The 18,524-nt window shown below is 38.3% G+C and overlaps 2 protein-coding genes across 4 annotated transcripts in view; one reads left to right on the top strand and one right to left on the bottom strand.

Annotated features, from left to right (window-relative positions):
- LOC134804355 (protein MTSS 2) overlaps nucleotides 1–18,524 on the top strand; it is a 154,722-nt gene that overhangs the window by 95,661 nt on the left and 40,537 nt on the right. For all 3 annotated transcript variants that reach the window (XM_063777374.1, XM_063777384.1, XM_063777393.1), the window contains exon 4: nucleotides 12,312–12,396. In XM_063777374.1, the coding sequence (XP_063633444.1) occupies nucleotides 12,312–12,396 (85 nt within the window). The remainder of the gene's footprint in view (nucleotides 1–12,311; nucleotides 12,397–18,524) is intronic.
- On the bottom strand, nucleotides 1,489–8,938 carry LOC134800324 (phenoloxidase-activating enzyme-like). The gene is made up of 6 exons (XM_063772827.1): nucleotides 8,901–8,938; nucleotides 8,376–8,548; nucleotides 7,714–7,864; nucleotides 7,144–7,283; nucleotides 6,719–6,870; nucleotides 1,489–1,740 (listed from the first exon to the last, which is right to left on the bottom strand). Exons 1-6 carry the CDS (start codon nucleotides 8,936–8,938, stop codon nucleotides 1,489–1,491), a joined length of 906 nt encoding a protein of 301 aa, XP_063628897.1.

Genomic DNA, 18,524 nt, shown 5'->3' on the forward strand with positions numbered 1-18,524 from the left:
TACATGTAGTGCACTCGGTAACTTTTTTTTGGAACTGCCTCCGCGTCTATGGATGCGGAGGTAGATGAGGTCATGTTTTAAACTTATCCACCCATTCAATATAATCATTTAGACTTAGTACAATGCGAATTACTTAAAGATTGTAACTGTAATACCTATTAGTCGTGAACATGAATAAACAAGTAAGTTAAACTTGGAGTAAAAATGCATATTATTTAGAATATTATTATATATTATGTAGGTATTTTGCTGTTGTAATATGGATGCTCCTGCAATGCAACACGTTAAGGTAATCGGTGCAAACCACAATTTTTTTTCTACACAAAAATAATAGACTAACTGGTTTTTAATTACGCCTGACTGTCTCATACGCAGGTAAGCTACTTGATGGACATTTCCATACATAGGGTATAAAGTGAAGTTCTTGTTGTTAATCAAGTTAGGGAGCATTCTAAGTTAGTCCTTGTTTATATATCCCAGATAGGTAGTAAAATGTCAGTTCGATTGGCTAATTTACATGATCATGCTTTTGTATCAATTCATTCATACTAAAAAGACAGTGCAATATGGCTTACTTTAACCCCCTTATTCATAAAACTTTACGGACCTACTTTAGTTAAATTATGTTTTATCCCTTTCTTACAAATACATAAGTCAAAATGGCAGATAAAGACAAACGATTATTAACTAATTGAGGTTTGTAGCGCGTTTATGAATAAGGCGGTAAGTGTTTAGCAGTGACTACTCCCAGCCCCAGCTCGAGTCGATATAACGAGATTAGTCTTGTTATTGGAACAGATCGGTCGGACAAATTGGGGTATTGTCATCTGTAGTATCTGGGATATAAAAAAAAAATATTAATGTTGAATGAAATTAATCTTAGGATAGGAAGCCAAATTATGAGTTCCTTTATCACAGTGACCCTTTTTCATTGTTTATCCAATAAATTCAAATATAATCAGTTCGCAGTTTTGACGTCCACTTCTGTGGCCTGTCTACTTTTTTTTGCAGAAATTACTAACCGGCCAAACAAGTTACTTCACAACTCAAATAGATGTTATATATGAAAGAAAAAGTTACTAAGGCCTCCAGTGTCCAAGGCGGGAGCGAGATGCCTGACGAGATGATCAAAGCCTTAACTAATTGTTCAATCAGAATTGGCCTCCATGATTGGCTAATGTACTAAATAAACGGCATCGAGATTACTGTTGAAGTAAAAATGTTGAAGTACAGTCACCAGCAATAATATGTTACACAATGAAGGCCGCAAAAATATGTGAGGCGCACTTATTGTATTACGAATAAGATCGTTTCAGATATTTTTGCGGCCTTCGTTGTGTAACATATTATTGCTGGTGACTGTACCAATTGAATTGAAGTAAAAATACGCCATGCTGTTTTTATTGTTTTATTTAAAAAAGGTATCTAGGTAAATTATAAAATTAATTTATCAAACATGTTAATTTATATAGGTAGGTACCTATCGGATTACTCGTTCATATTAGATCTAATCCAGTCCAGATAAGCATATACATTGGTGTAGACGCCGGGCAGTCTGCCGCAAGGTTTAGTACCGTAGCTGACGATGCCGACCACCTCGTACCAGTCCTCGTTCTGTCTGATCAGAGGTCCCCCCGAGTCGCCCGCGCAAGCGTCTTTGCCTGGCTCTCCTCCCGCACACATTTGCCCGCCCCAGAGACGAGGTTGATGGGTGAATTTCGAAAAGTGATTGTAACAAGTCTGTGGAAGAAAACTTTAGTGAGATTTATTTAAACATTCAGAGACCCCTCGTGTCGCTGGTTGCCTAGCGCTAAGGTGTGCAGCGTTGAAAACGGCGCACTAAGGGGTAAATTCACAATCTACGCGGCCAAAAGTCGATTTATCAAAACAATAAATACCTCTGCGATAACAGCTACCTGCGGTAGAGGACCCTTTAGCGGCTAGATAACAAACCCCCCCACCCTCGTATGCACTTTCTAATTAGTTTCAGGTCAGTCGGAATTTGATCGTGTCACTTCGTGTACGTTACTTGTTCTCGGCGCTCTTATAAAAGCAAAACTTTAAAACTGTGGTTTTTTATTTTTAAGTGATCTAGAGTGAAAAAAATCATGGATTCTGGAACAGCAGGTTAGTAATTTATAAGCAAAAATAAAAATATGCTTTATTTATTTGTTTTTGAGGCTAGGTTAATGCTCTGAAAGAGAGACTGTTTTTGAGCGTTATTTTTCGCAAAAAAATAACTTCACTCGTTAATAAGTAATACAATAGGGTGAGATCGAGCAGAATTGTTAATGGCATGTTATAGTCTATGGTTTTGGCTATTAGAATTTAAAAAAAAACTTTCCGCATGCTTCCGCCAAATCATAATTTTTATACTTTAAAAATAAGTCGTCATTTTACTCAAATATAAACTTTTTTTTGGATTGAGTTTAATCGACATGTTTATTTGTTTTAGATGTACCAAATACGTCAGGAATGAAGATCGTGACTAGAAAACACATATTTGATATCTTCAAAAGTAATAATTTACGTACATTGGAAGAAAAACTGTGTTCCTTAAGAGATCAACTTTTTTCTAGTGAAGGCTGTACTAATGATCAAATAGAATTATTTAAAAGCAATTTTGCTTATTTCAAGTCAGAATTTAAGACTAGATGGAGTAAGGCTCAGTATAAAGAAGACAGATTCCTAAAAAACAATCATTCTTGGCTAGAAGGCACTTTCGCGATTCCCGTTGCTGAAAGGTCAGCAAACCGACCAGGCCGGCCGTGCAAACATTTTGAAGAATTAAGCGAAAGAAGTAAAAGAAGAAAAACGGAGGATCTTCGGTCTAACTTTGACAAGGAGGTCATAGTACATGCTACGCAAGTAGAATTAAGAAAATCTGGGAAACGTGACGCTTCTAATGTACTTAGAGAAATAATTAGTTCGCCAACTAGCGCAACAAAATATAAAAAAGCATACTATCGGACCAAGTCTTCGAAAGATAAAATAAGACCTTTGACTACCCAGGAAGCAATGCAAATGTTCATTGATGCAGACTTATCGCGAGCACAATATGATATTATACGAAGCACGAATAAGAATTTTTTTCCTAGTTACAATAAACTACAGACAGAAAAGAAAAAGTGTTACCCGCCATCGGAAGTGTGCACTGTAACAAGCACTAGCGCGGAAGTTGAATTGCAGCCTTTAATGGACCTCACGGTTAAGCGACTATCAGAGCACCTAGAAGAGGTACTGATAAGACTAAAAGAACAAGAACGCCAATCTCTGAAGCTTATCTGCAAATGGGGCTGTGACGGGTCCCAGCAAACCCAGTACAAACAAAAGTTTGAGAATGATGCGGAAAGTGACAAGAGTTTGTTTCAGAGCTGCTTCGTGCCTTTGAAATTAGTATGTGGCCAAAACAATGAAAAAACTATATGGGAAAACCCTACTCCCTCCTCTCCCAGGTTTTGTCGACCTATAAGGTTTCGATTTATAAAAGAAACCACTGATGTTACGCAAGAAGAAATTAATCATGTGAACACTTGTATAAGCTCACTCATTCCAACTGATTTTAATTTGTGTGGTAAAACGTTTAGAGTAACACATGAATTTATAATGGCTATGGTTGACGGAAAAGTTTGCAATGCCGCAACAGGAACAAGATGTACAACTCAATGTTATATATGCGGTGCAAAATCTCCTGATTTCAACAAGTTGGACAAAACAAAAGATGTTAATGTTCAGACTCTTCAATTCGGCCTCTCTATACTACATGCCCGCATAAGATTATTTGAGAGTATTCTGCATTTGGCGTATAAACTGCCAGTAAAAAAATATAGGCAAAGAAAAACCGAAGCTGAGAAACAACTCGAGGAGGAAAGAAAACGAGAAATTCAGACAAGATTTCATAACGAAACTGGCTTGTTGGTAGATATGCCAAAGGCAAATTTCGGCAACACGAATGATGGAAACACCAGCAGAAGGTTTTTTGATGATCCAAAAGTAGCATCAGATATAACTGGAATCAGTTACGAGCTGATATATAGATTAAAAGTAATTTTAGAGACTATATCAAGTGGCCACAAAATTGACTGTGAAAAATACGACAGTTACGCAAAGGAAACAGCAGAACTATATGTCAAATTATACGGATGGCATCCCATGACGCCCACGATGCATAAGATACTAGTTCATGGTGCTGTTATTATAAAAAATGCATTACTACCCATTGGACAGCTGACTGAAGAAGCTGCAGAAGCGCGTAAAACAAGCATTTCCGATCATATCGGCTTGATTTCGCAAGGAAGTTTACGAGAGAAAGCTGCAACACGGATATTTTAAATCGCCTACTTTTGAGTTCCGACCCCTTACTGAGCTGCAGGAGAAAAGTTAAAAAAAGGAAGCACAGTACTTTCCTGCCAGAGACGATAGAATTGCTATTGCCTGCCGATCCGAACCCAGAGTGCTCTTCTGGAAGCGAAGAAGAAAACATCATAGCAGAGACTGTAGCTTAATATGGCAACTGATTTTATTTAAGTAATAAATTATTATACACATTTTACTATATGTTTCATTTTTTCCTCTTTTGTGCATATGTCGAAATTTTACATATCAGTAGAATTTTGAAAAAACACCCTATAAATAAAAAAAATATATCATAAAACAGTTGTTTCAACTTCGTAAATCGTTAAAAAATACAAAAAACCGCAAAAATAATTTTGGCCCCGTAGATCGTGAATTTACCCCTATGTGCGGCGTGTTCAGGTGTCATGCGTACATATTTTTGGCACCTGTAAACATATTTTTGACGTCAACTGTACCTATTTATTGAGGATATTTTTGTTATTCGGCTGGTAAACAACCTCCAACTGCTTGATAAAGCATTTCAAAGTGAGTACCTACAGTAAGTATCATTGACCCTAGTTTCGGTCGTAACTGGTTTCGTATAAGAACAAAATAGTTTTTGATCGCAACCGGTTTCGTACAAGACCGAAAAGTTTTCGATCGCATCTGGTTAAGAAGCTCCGGTTACGTACGCAGCCGAAGGGCTCAATCGATCCTGTTTTTTGTGAGGATCAAATGTTTATATGGTATCATGTGCAATAAAGAAATCCAAAAGTCAGAAATGATAGTCCAAGTCCAGTGGCGTGCACTTCATAAAGGCAAAAAGGCACTGCCTACCCTACTATAATTCCGATGTCTATCCTCTTAAACTACTTAATTTAATGTATACCTGATCGTACTATCAGTAATCGATATAACTTAAAACATTCTAAAAATTAATAAGCGCTCCATCTACCGGTTAAGCTTTGTCATCAAGTCATCATCTATAATAATTCTACGCGACGAAGTTTACACCACGCGGCACTAGCGCCGCTACGTGCCTTGCACGGCAAAGACAGAAAACATTTCCGTCTAAATCTTTCTATGTGTGCCTCCCCCAGAGTCGTCGTTATGCGGTTACAGTGTAGTGGACCTTCCTATAAGTACGAGCACACAATTATACAAGTAACGCACACATTTAGACGCAATAGGCAGTGTCTTTCGTACCAAACATAAACGAATGACGCCCGAAAGTTTCCGAATAGTTCCGATGTTTACGTGACTATTTTAAAAAGTAGCATTTGCTATGGTAATTTAGTGCAAAAACGAGACTATTTTTTTATTCGTTTACAGTATTTGGTTAAGTTTATTTACATTTTTTATTCGGTCGCCATTGTTTGTTTGTTTTGGTGAGTTTATGAGATAACAGTTAACAGTTGCCGGAAATTATAAAGTACGATTAGTGAAAAAATGGATAATTTTATCTGTGAAAGTTGTGGGTGTGGGTGTGGGTGTGTGTGTGTGCAAACTATTAAAAATGATGCGTTTTCGAAGCTTTCGTTTAGCCAAAAAAAGAAGTAATTGAACAGACTTGACAACAAAATGAAAACCATCACGCAATTTTTTTGGTGAGTTAGTAGCTCTCATTTTTTAAGGTTCCGTACCCAAAGGGTAAAACGGGACTCTATTACTAAGACTCTGCTGTCCTTCCGTCCGTCCGTCTGTCATCAGGCTGTATCTCACGAACCGTGATAGCTAGACAGTTGAAATTTTCACAGATGTATTTCTGTTGCCGCTATAACAACAAACACTAAAAACAGAATAAAATAAAGATTTAAGTGGGGCTCCCATACAACAAACGTGATTTTTGACCGAAGTTAAGCAACGTAGGGCGGGGTCAGTACTTGGATGGGTGACCGTTTTTTTTTTGCCTTTTTTTGCATTATGGTACGGAACCCTTCGTGCGCGAGTCCGACTCGCACTTGCCCGGTTTTCTGATATAATTTTGCCTACCCAGTCCCAAATCTCTGTGCACGCTACTGTCCAAGTCAGACATCCGACATCCGTACTCGCTCACGCGGTAGCAGCCGTCGTAAAGGCGGGATACCATCAGTATGCGGCACAAGCATATTCAATACAAAAATGCTTGTGTCGCACACTGGTCTGTATGGTCTGGCCTTAATGTTTGAAATAATAAGGTATCGATGGGTACAATATAAAAAAATATATAATTTGAGGATTGCATTTTTTAATCTTTTCAATATGTTTTTTTTTTACTTTATTTACCTAAACTTTATTTAAATAACTAACCACTTCACTACAGGTCTATCATTTAATTAACTGATCGTTGGTAAGAAGCTACTTAATAATTTACTATATTACCGTCACTATATTATATACGTACGAGTATATCGACTGGAGGAAGGTCCACTATTTGTTTCACAGGGCTTTCATTTCTATTCTCGTCTACAGCACCCCATCCTGCCGCAAGTAGGCGCGAGCCTGCTGAGCTTTCACTTATATTGGTCGAAGGCAAGCAGATCGGTCTAACAAAATCTTGAAAAAATAAAGAGATTTTAAAATTATTCAATATGCGAGCTTCACAACGATGAACTGCGTAGATTTAATTCAGTATGTATAGGTACTGCTACTAAGACTGTAGGTCCTTTGGTGGCGTAGGTGGCCTACCGCTACCATTAGGAGAATATTAAAAGTTGCCCGTAGGCGCTTGTACAAGATGTTCCAAGTAGTGTATTAAAATCTTACAATTATATGTTATCATCCGTGCGAGCTTTAGTATAGCGAGGTCATTCCAATAGTCCGGTGCACCTTGATAGTATGGGTGCCTAATGATTCGTTCTACTGGTATGCTAACAGCACCATAAGTGCAGTCTTTGCCACCGCCTTCTACTAGAACGCAATCTGGTCCGGAATTGTAAGTATCATACTCTCCAAGGCGGACGCTCGTTCTGCAAAACACAATTTCATGAATATTATTCCGAATGGTATCGTAATGTATATTATATAATTGTGCTCGTAAATGTAATCATTGTCAGAGCTGGACTGAGAAATTTTGATACCCTAAGCATTTATAGACCATGGTGCCCCCTTTCCCTGGATGATCCATCAGATTCGATCGGTTTCTGAGATTTTGGTGCCCTAAGTATTAACTACTTAGGACTCCGCGCTAAATCCGGCACTGATCACTGTGTATTAGGAAGTGGCCATGTGAGTAGTTTTCATTGATCATATTAACCTTTGCTTACAAAAGGATATGTATTGGCCCGATACATTACTGACGGCCGTTTCAGCATGACAGTGATGGAACTTCTCACATGGTGGCTGAAATTCTTAATCAATATTACATTATCAGGTAAGTACCGTACAATAAATACGTACAAAGTGTTTCCTGTATCCACACAGTGAGCCGCCGTAAGTACGTATTTCCCACTGATAAGTGCTCCGCCGCAGTTAGTGACGATCGTGTTATTTTTGCGATATTCTATCAGAACTAACCAAGGGAACTGGTCGATATTTGCATTACCGCCTCCTAGGAATATAATAATTTGATGAGTTCATAATTTATATGTTAGTTGATAAATACACTTTTGACTATTATCTTACCCTCCCTCAATATTACCATCAAAACATACATGAGATTTCCTAGACTCACCTAGATTTATTCACTTTGGAACTCTACGTAGGTAATTCAACTGTTCAATTATATGTTCTGTACTGTGTTTTAATAATAATAAAAACCTAAAAAGAGGGAGAATCAGATACCTAATACCTACCTCCTGAAATAAATTTTAAAATAGATTTAAAGCTAGGTGTAAAAAATGTTTAGCGTCCTAAATATATCTACGAAGATAGATACATATATATATTTTTAGACAGTTAAAACCATAAAATTCCTTTGCTTATTTTATTGTTTTGATTGATATGATAACGCCTGATATCAATATTGCATTTTTTTTAACTTATAGTTATTGAGAGGTAGCTCTCCTCATATCCATTTTAAGTTTTTGTACTTTTCTTAATGACATAACATTTGGACGTACCGGAAATCTTGTTGAACCCTTCACTTGATCCGCAACAGGCGGTCTCTGGGCCGGGGGGTAAAGCCGTCGCAGGGCATTGTTCGCTCACAGAATCTATTTGACTCGTTGGTTGAATAGGTTTAAGAGGTGGAGCAGGCGTGCAGCAAACACTATAACCGGCTGGACCGTAGCATCTACAATACATACGAAACACAAATAACTCACTATAGTTTAAATTTGATAAATGTATTACTTTAGTCATTATTTTTAAATTATACAATATTAAACTAGTAAATAAAAAAAGTTACTTAATTGTAATTGTTCCAGACATCTAAAAAATCAATCAGATTGGGAGCCTTCATTGACAACGCTGCCTACCCTTTAAGTCCTTTAAGATAACAAAACCATGTAGTAGTAGGTAAGTTCGTGACAGCATATGTCATTCTCATTAATGTCGTAGTGTAAGCACTCACTACAGTCACTACTCTTGTTACTGCTCCTGACACTGTCGGTCTTTTGACTACCGCCCGAAATACCGCCTCTTACTGCAACCTCGGCAGCATCAGGAGCATGAGCAGGAGCATCAGCAAGGTGGCGTTACCTATCACTATTTCTGCTCACTATCCTGCCCTTAAAAGAAAACTATAAACGAGGTATACGGCGTGCAGGAATTTCGTTGTTATATTGTTGATCACCTCGATTTTTTGATGAAAATCAAATCGTGTGGTGTGGGGTTGCTCCTTAGCAACTGGACGAAATTGGAGCAGTTACGGATATCTATGCATTGTCCGTTTACACCATCTGGTGTCATGCAGTCCAGGCTCTTTGGGCAACAAATCTGCAAAATGAATTACACGGATTATAAAATTATTGGACACAGTTTAACCTTTTGGACGCCACTGACCCATTTATGCGTACCGCAGGTTCAACGCCAAAGACTGATTAATCCGTCACAGACCACAGAGCAACATAGACCTACGTGCATATGCATAAAGTTCAATTTCAGTTTTGACACTTCGGTGACGTGGCGTCCGGGTGACTGCTTTTGTGTTTGACACGGCGTCGAAAAAGTTAAGGGAATCATTTATTGTACTCCTCGCTAAACAATATACCTTAATTAGGTACACATGCATGTTATCTAGAATAAAATTATACGTCTTTAAAGATAAAAAAATAATAAGTCCCTAGTTTGATATCTTATTTATATTTACTTGCAGAAAGAAATCTACAAACATATAATTTTACTTGGATGTCTTTTTTACTGTTATATAATATCTAAGTCTATCAGTGGAGTGTTACGTATTAGGGACATTATATGCTATGCTGTAACCAGTGTAATCACCTGTAACTTTTAATCTCACCTTAGGAAGTGTTCCGTCAAATCCGCATGTCTGCTTTCGCAAAAAGCTAAGCTCGTTCGAGGTTTTTTTGGGCTTGGTGACCAAGGGACGTAAGGTTTCACAATTATTAATGCTTATGCATGTGGTGTCTGCTAAGCTATCTGCACACTGCCCTGAAACATACTATCAGACTAAAGTATCAATTATAGTAAATATTTAGTAGGTACTGTTAGATATGTGAAGTCTTCAATGCACAGTTGCACACTGGTCGAGCGTGTGGAGCCCATTCGATATTAATGATATTATTAATGGGAGGAGGTCTGTGCTTAGCGCAAGGCCTGGAAGGCCACATAGAAAATCAAAATTCAAAGAAAGTATGTGTATTATGATTATTGCAATAGTGACAAGGGCGCGAATGAGTGAATCTACTTTTTTTTGTCTCTTACTGCCTGTTTCCCTGCTCAACACTGATAACGGGCCATCTACTAAGCACGTTAGTAGAATTTGATACAACATGTCACCTAACAAGCTGTGACATACATGTGTAGTTCTGGTTCGTTGATTATTGTCCCCTGGGCAAAGGGACAGAATAACAAGAAAAAGTCGTTCATCCGCCCATGCATAGCATTATTTTATTTAACATTATCTCGTTTGACATTTATGAACATGTAGAATAAGTTGTACAAGATGACTATTTATGTTTTTATGCCGTTTGCTTTATTGAGTTGTATGGATTAAGAATTGTATTGTTAAAACTTTTCATGTAGTAAAAGCTAAATAAGTACTTACATATATTTAAATTATGCCTATAATACATATATTTATATTATTAATATTTTATAAATATATATTTAAATTATGCCTACGCCATTGCATGGGCTGAATATAAAATAGTTGTCTCGTTTTTCCTGTTAATTCATCACCAGAACTAGTTTCATATTATAATAATATAACTCAATAAACATACCGTTTAAAAAGGCAACGCCACACGCCACAATAAACAGTAATAGCATTTTAAAATGAGCTCTTATTTTAAAAGTAGCAGCACCCATATTTTTTTAATTAATAATACTTAGCATTAAATTATATGTCTAATCTGCAAACACGTCAAAACACTCCTGACTGTTTCGGATTATGGCCGTTATTTTGTGAAGGTAGCTACCTAACTGTACTCAGTGTGTACGGTTTTAAATTTTAGCTCTGATGTATAAGTTTGTTAATTATAAAAACACAGTATGGTATTTGTCGTAACACATACGGGTAACTTATTTAACTATAATTTGTATGCCTTCTGACGAAATACTGCTGTGTGCCCATATTAGCTTAGGGTGATTATGATTATTAATAGTAGTGAACAATCCAAATTCTTTACGGCAAATAATATAATATGGTATTATTATATTTATATATCCAGGTCCCTTGCATCTAGTTTGAACGTTGACTTAATTCTTATTATTAACTATGTTAGAATGAACCAATTTTATTGAATTACTTTTATGGAACATAAGTACGTACATGCTCCATAAAAGTAATTCAATAAAATTGGTCCATTCTAACATAATAATAATTATTATCAGTTTTTGAAGTATAAAGAGAGCCTTTACGAGCTGATGTGTTAAAAAGAATACTCTATATGAATCTTATCATGTGAGATATAACCTTTTGTATCTATACAATTACTATAGCATAGCTATGCCAGGCGTGGCTCACTCCGCGATTTCGTCGCTTTGCTAATACAGGTACACTGAGAGAAAAACCAACAAAAATACACTTATAATTACAAAAATAAAACTTAATCCGGGGACAAGGAGAGTCCACTAATAGGAACAAATTGACTTTTGCAATTTCTATTAGTAGGATATACAACTTCTATATTTGTAATTTGAAGTATGCTAGAGTAATATCAGAAACTATGAAATTGTAATCAGAAGTATGCATTTGTGATACCCGCAACTGCTGGTTTTGTTATTCCGAGAGGTGCTTTAGCAATATCGGAGGTGATGACGTCATGGGTGAAAACTAACCGTTTTGTAATTCTAAGAGTGCTTTAGCAATATCGGAGGCGATGACGTCACAGGTTTTACTAAACTGTACTGCGATTCCAAGCTAGCTGTTTTTATTCTAGAGATAATGACATCACAGGCAAAAACTAAACTGTTTGCAATTCCACCGCCCCTAGCACAGGTGCGCCGCGAGAGCATGTCGCGCGCGTGGTAGCTACCCGTCTCTATTTCTGTCTGTATGAATGAAAAAGCAATTGGTAGTATATCTCTGTGCTAAAGAGGCACTATAAAAGCCTGTCGAGATATTCTACCCATTCCTTTCTTATTCATACAGTCAGAAAGAGACTAGTAGTTATTACGCGCGCAACATGCTCTCGCCTCGCACCTGTGCTAGGGAGGTTGGAATTGTGTAGCTAATAAAAGTATCCTCTGTTCCACACCAGCCTAGCCGGTGGCTAGCCATAAGCCGCGCGTGGCGCAGTCGCCACATAGCGACCATATCTGCCCTGATCGTAACAGACGCGTTTTGTTAGAGAGCGAGTCTTCTGTACCTAGTACTATTATTTATTCTGTGGCTATGCTTAGGTGTTGATTTTTGTTTAAATTTGTTACAGGAGCAACGAAAGAGATCGGAACAGCGCTCACCAGGGTTTGCCTCCGCCACAGAGCCATCGAGACCAGAATGAAAACGTTTATCAGGTATAAATATGTCAACATTCTTTATGTTAAATACTTCAGTAATTTGGGATTGTTGAATTAAAATGTGTTGTCCTTTTGGTTCTTTGCCCGGTTGGAGATCTCATTCAAGTGGCGCCATCTATAACTACATGATTAGGGCCTTGGTGGATGGTACCTACACTGAAAAAAAAACCTCCCAAGTAGCATGGAAGTGTCGGCAACATCAATATAGCAGCCAATTAAGAACTTAGAGTGATTTAAGGGACGTATAAGAGTGTCAGAAAAGATTTAAGCTGTATAAAAGGTACTTTACAGACATTATACAGCTCAAGCTGTATAAAATCATTATAAAGGATTCTGCGGAAGCATGGGGTGCTTTATCAGAATATAAAAAATCTACTATAAAACTAAAAGTGTTGTGAGAGACTACAAGCTAATTCTATCGTAAAAGCTGTATACAGGCTGTATTGTAGTAATACTTGGCACTTTTAGCTGTACAAAAGTATCTGTCAACTCCGTTTTAAAACATTAAGTGTTGTGAAACACTACAAGCTAATTTTATCGTAAAAGCTGTATACAGGCTGTATTGTAGTATCACTTGGCACTTGTAGCTGTACAAATGTATCTGTCAACCCCGTTTTAAAGCTATTTCTTATGGCGTAATCTTACTCTCCTATAAGAATAGTAGTTGTATAACTTCTGTCTGTAAGGGTATTAAAAAATCTTAGTGTATTATTAGTTTCATAATATGTTTCGTCGTTATTTATATATATATATAGGTATATAATATATATATATATGTACATATATATCATAGTATATTTGTATACGTAATTAATATGTTATTCGTAATTTATTGATTGTTTTTGCTGTTGTAATTGTAGCACCGCTCACAATCTCTCTGCTTAGCCTTAAGGTTGACTGGTAGAGAATGCCTTATGGCATTAAGTCCGCCTTTTGTACTATAAGGTTTTCTTTTGTGCAATAAAGATTAAATAAATAAATAAATAAAACCAAATGAATAAATGGCAGCTATAGTACAGCTTTTTTCTGTATTACTGATAGAGTCGCTTATAACAATATTTTGGCGTAATTTTACACTCGTATAAGTATAGTAGTGTAATGATTTCTGAAAATAAGTGTATTATAAAACTAAAGGAATATATGACAGTTACAGTACAGGTTTTTTATTTGTTATACGGATCTCTAAAGAGAATTATAACTTATGTACGGAGAACCGAAATACAGCCAAACGAATACAAATATTCTATTATAAAGCTGTTTAATTACAAAAGCTGTAAAAGACACTCCATTTATTACACAGCACAGCTAGTAAGATTATAATGCTCTCCAACTATCCTGTAGGCTGTTTAAAAATTGTCGCCATTTTACAATAAAAAAAAAACGTATTTGTAAATATAATTAAAGAAATACTTGCAAATATTTAGCAGACTAACGCCGTGTTATGATTACCAGCTAAAATAAATTGTTTAGCCTTAGAATTAATATGTATTAATATTTTTGATACTCTAACCTTAAAAACAAACAGTAACTTTACCGATTTTTGATATTTTCCTTATGGTTTCTCTTTGTTATTTTGCAGGCGCGTAAATATTTTGCCAGAAAAGATACACAGGTTCACAATAAATAATAATCCGCACTTACCAATAATGTAATATTCCATTCAAGTCCTGTATAATATTTACTTTTACTTTTACCATCCACTATAACACTTTATTGTCGCCATTACTATATTACGAATGAACAAGATTAAGACATTTTAGTTTCTTAAATGATTATTATTCTCTTGTAATTCTTTCTTATAACTCATTTAAAACTTATATTCTTATATCGTACTTATAAGAGATTATCTGTAGTGTTAAGGTTTCCTGTTACACCGAAATATAGCTGTAATGCAGCTATTATGCAGCTTATGTATTGCTTATACAGCTACTCTACAGCTCTAATAACGCCAAAGGCTGTATAATTTGGGCCCTTTTTTTACTTATAAGGGCTGTATAAGCGCTTATACAGCCTTTGTACAGCCTAACTGTACAGCTTATAGTATACAAATAAACTTTAATACAGCTTATATACAGCTTGCAATGCTACTTGGGCTGGTACTGGTAACCAAAATCAGGTTAGCTGTACTATATTATCTTGTTGTATATAACCAGACCATTCTTGTTAAATTAAATTTGTTAATTCTATGAAGTGTATAGTAGTGGGTATAAGACTTTTAGTAAACCCAACTAGCCGGTCTGTTAATGGTTACTAAATAATACAGTAACATATACGTTCCTGTCCTGTTGTTATAACAAGGTATTCAGTATATGTTACTGAACGATTTGTGCGGTGTACTGGTTTTATATTGTTCACGTTACCAGAACGCACTGTGCTAATGGGGCTTCTAAACGAGCCATATGTTCACTGCAATATGTGGCCGGCAACTATTGGTGTCCTCTTACTCACATGTTAGAGAGGGACACTAATAGTTGCCGGCCACATATTGCAGTGAACATATGGCCCGTTTAGAAGTCCCTTCAGCACAGTGGGTTCTGGTTACGTGAACAATATATAACCAGTACACACTGCTCTTCATGAAATACAGACAAGTTTTTAAGCACACTTATTTTTTTTTATTTTATTGATCAAATAAGTAACACAGCATTACAGTAAAACCAAGGCACTGTGACACTACAAATGAAAAAAACATTTTGTCTCCACAAAGAAAACAATAGACACAAAAATGACATAAGAATAGAATAAGAATAAGAATATATTTATTGGAAAGAACCTTGTTTCTTCTTCTTCTTCTTTATTAGGGGCTATATAAGGCTCCAAAGCCTATGTATCACTGCGACCATTCCTGATCTATTGTGATCGCCACCTATTACAACTCTCGATCCAACTCTGCAACTTCGAATAGCTGCAGGATCCTTTTGGTCTCGAGAGACTTTACCTCCTCCGGGCGTAATATGTGTCCGTCCAAGATTAGGTCACGAGTACGCATTAGGCAAGGGCACTCTGTGAGGATGTGCAAGGGCGTCTCCTCCGCCTCCATGCAGAGTCTGCACCGCCCTATGTCACGTTTCCCCATGGTGTGCATGTGCTTATTTAGGCCGCAATGCCCGGTAAGCACCCTTACCAAGTTGCGCAGTTGGTTCCTAGACAGCGCTAAGGCGTTCGAGGACGCCTTTTTGCTGAAGGCCTTGATAAGCGCTTTGGAATGGTTCAAACCTGTTGTTTCTCTCCAGAGTTGAATGGTTTTGTAGTGACAGTAGGTCTTTAGGGTGAGCCGCGTTAGGCTTTTGGGGATACCACAAAAGGGCTCAGGACTGTAGTTCTTCCCCTTAGCCCCTGCTCGCGCGAGTTCGTCGGCCTTCTCGTTTCCTACGATACCCGCATGCCCCGGGACCCAACGTAGAACAACCTTGTTCCTGGCTCCAAGGTTGTTCAGTAGTTGCCTGCAGTTCTCAACCAGCCTCGATGTGGTGACATCGGAGGTTAGAGCTAAGAGTGCCGCCTGGCTATCCGAATGGATATAGATAGTATGGTTGCCGTAGTTGCTTTGCAGATTGATTGACGCACATTCTAGAATGGCGTATACCTCTGCCTGGAATATAGAGCAAAAACGTCCTAGGTTTAAGCTGATGATTTTCCTAGGCGCTTCACCGTATACTCCGCAACCTACTTCAGATCCGGATTTGGAGCCATCAGTGTACCACCTCAGGCTTCCTTCTTTCCACTTAATTTGACTGTTTGACCAGTCCTCCCGTTTGGGGATTTCCACTGAGTAAAGTTTGAGTGGACAAAATTTGGGTGACATAGTGTCGGTTGGCATCCCAAGAACAGGAATATCGTACACTGATTCATTAAACAGTCTCAGAGTTTGCGATAACCAATTACCTCTCCTCGCGCCCGCTATTCTAAGCATACTAGATCTCGCCTCCAATTCTAGGTGCAAGTGGAGGGGTGGTAGATTTAGTATGGCTTCTAGGGCTGCCGTCGGGGAGGATGACATGGCCCCAGTGACGATGACACAGGCAGTTCTTTGAAGGCTGCCAAGCTTCATCACTGTTACCTTCTGCGTCGTTTTCCTGTACCATGCTACAGAGGCGTAAGACACTATCGGCCTCACTATGGATGTGTACAGCCATAAGGCAATTTTGGGTTTTAGACCCCATCTGTTGCCTGCCAAGCGACAGCATATTGCCAAGGCTGATTTAGCCTTTTGTATGGTTCCGTCCACATGCTTGTTCCAGGTCAGTTTCTGGTCCAGTGTTACCCCCAGATATTTGACCTCTGTTGAGAACGGAATAGTTTTACCATTCATGACAAGTGGTTTAAGTTTGTCCAGTTTCCTCTTGTTCGTGAATGGTACTAGAAGAACCTTGTTTACAAATTGTTTACGTATCCTGTGGCCCCACACTAGGCAAGCCTGTAACGTGGCAGCCGACTTCGCACTTCGTAGGCTAAGGTTAAGAAAAACTAAAAGTAATCTAATAGGTGGTTAATGAAATTATGAAATTCAAATAAAGAAAAAGGAATGAGAAAGTGTGTGTGTGTGTGTGTGTGTGTGTGTGTGTGTGTGTCTGTGTGTGTGTGTGTGTGTGTGTGTGTGTGTGTGTGTGCGTGTGCGTGCGTGCGTGCGTGCGTGCGTGCGTGCGTGCGTGCGTGCGTGCGTGCGTGCGTGCGTGCGTGCGTGCGTGTGATGTGTGTAAGGCTACAGAGAATGTTATAAGTGATTAGGTGATGACCTTCAACAGCATCTCAGTTTGATTGTAGTTAAGACCTTTCAACCAGCTCTTAATTAAGAATTTTGCTTCAAGAGGAGACTTTTCAGATATGTTGCATGCCTTTACTACTGTATTGTAAATATACGGATGCAGGAAGTTAGGAAGACGCCTCGCGAATGTGGTTTTAGTGATGGGCGTAGGAATTCTAAATACTCGATTACGGATTAGGGTAAGGTATTCTTCCGAATTTATGGTTTTTTGATGTACTTGAGTTGCGACTCGTAGGATCAATAATTGCCTTACACTAAGAACATCCGCGTCTTTATAAAGGGATACCGTCGGAAACCACCGGGGCTTGCCGAGCATGACCTTGAGCACAAACCTTTGGGCCCTTTCGAGAGGCAGCAGAGCAGAGCTCGTGGAGCCACCCCACACACCATTGCAGTATGATAGGATGGATTCGCAAATAGAAGTGTATACAAGCTTAAGCAACTCCCTCGTAGCACAATTTCGTAGCAGCTTCATAATGAATACCACCTTTCTGACTCTAGCAGACAACGCTTCGATGTGCTTTTTGAAATTAAGATTTTCATCAAGCGTAATGCCCAGGTACTTTACGGTGGTACAATTACTAACCACATCGAGAATTCTACTCGAGTGAATAGCTGGGACATCCTCTGCACTGCCACAAGAAAGCTTGAGATCTGGCCGCGAGTTGGGGGCAGAAGAAGCCGTTTTATGAAAGCATAAGTATTTTGTTTTTGAAATATTAAGTGAGAGCAGGTTGTTAGCGAGCCATTTGGCAATCACAGTCAAACCTGTCTCCGCTACCGCAAAGCAACGTGCCCTCGAGATATCGTGAAACAGCAGAGCAGTGTCGTCTGCGTAGCAGATAATTTCGGCTTGATTGATGGGGAGAGAAATTAAGTCATTGAGGTATATCAGAAATAGGGTGGGACCGAGGATGCTTCCCTGCGGCACACCGAAGGTTATAGGGGCTGAATCACTGACTAAAGTGCCGAGTCTTACACACTGTTTCCGGTTTGTAAGGTAGCTTTGGAACCAGTTCCATGCGATACCGCGAATGCCTAACAGTTCAAGCTTCCTTAGCAATATGGGGATTGAGACAGTGTCAAACGCCTTGGCCAGATCTAGGAAGATTCCCACGCATGATTCTCCTCTGTCAAGGTAGGAAGAGACAAGATTAATAAGTAAGGTGGCGGCTTGTTCAGAAGATCTCTTTTTCCGAAAGCCATATTGTCTTTGGGAGAGTGTTCTGATTCAAGGAAGTTGATTAGTTGATTATTAATAATCTTTTCCAGCATTTTAGACAGACTGCTAAGAAGAGAAATAGGGCGATAATTCCCGGGGCAGCTCTTGTCACCTCCTTTATGAACGGGAACTACTGCA

Source organism: Cydia splendana, chromosome 2, assembly GCF_910591565.1.
Source record: "Cydia splendana chromosome 2, ilCydSple1.2, whole genome shotgun sequence".
Taxonomy (NCBI): Eukaryota; Metazoa; Arthropoda; class Insecta; order Lepidoptera; family Tortricidae; genus Cydia; species Cydia splendana.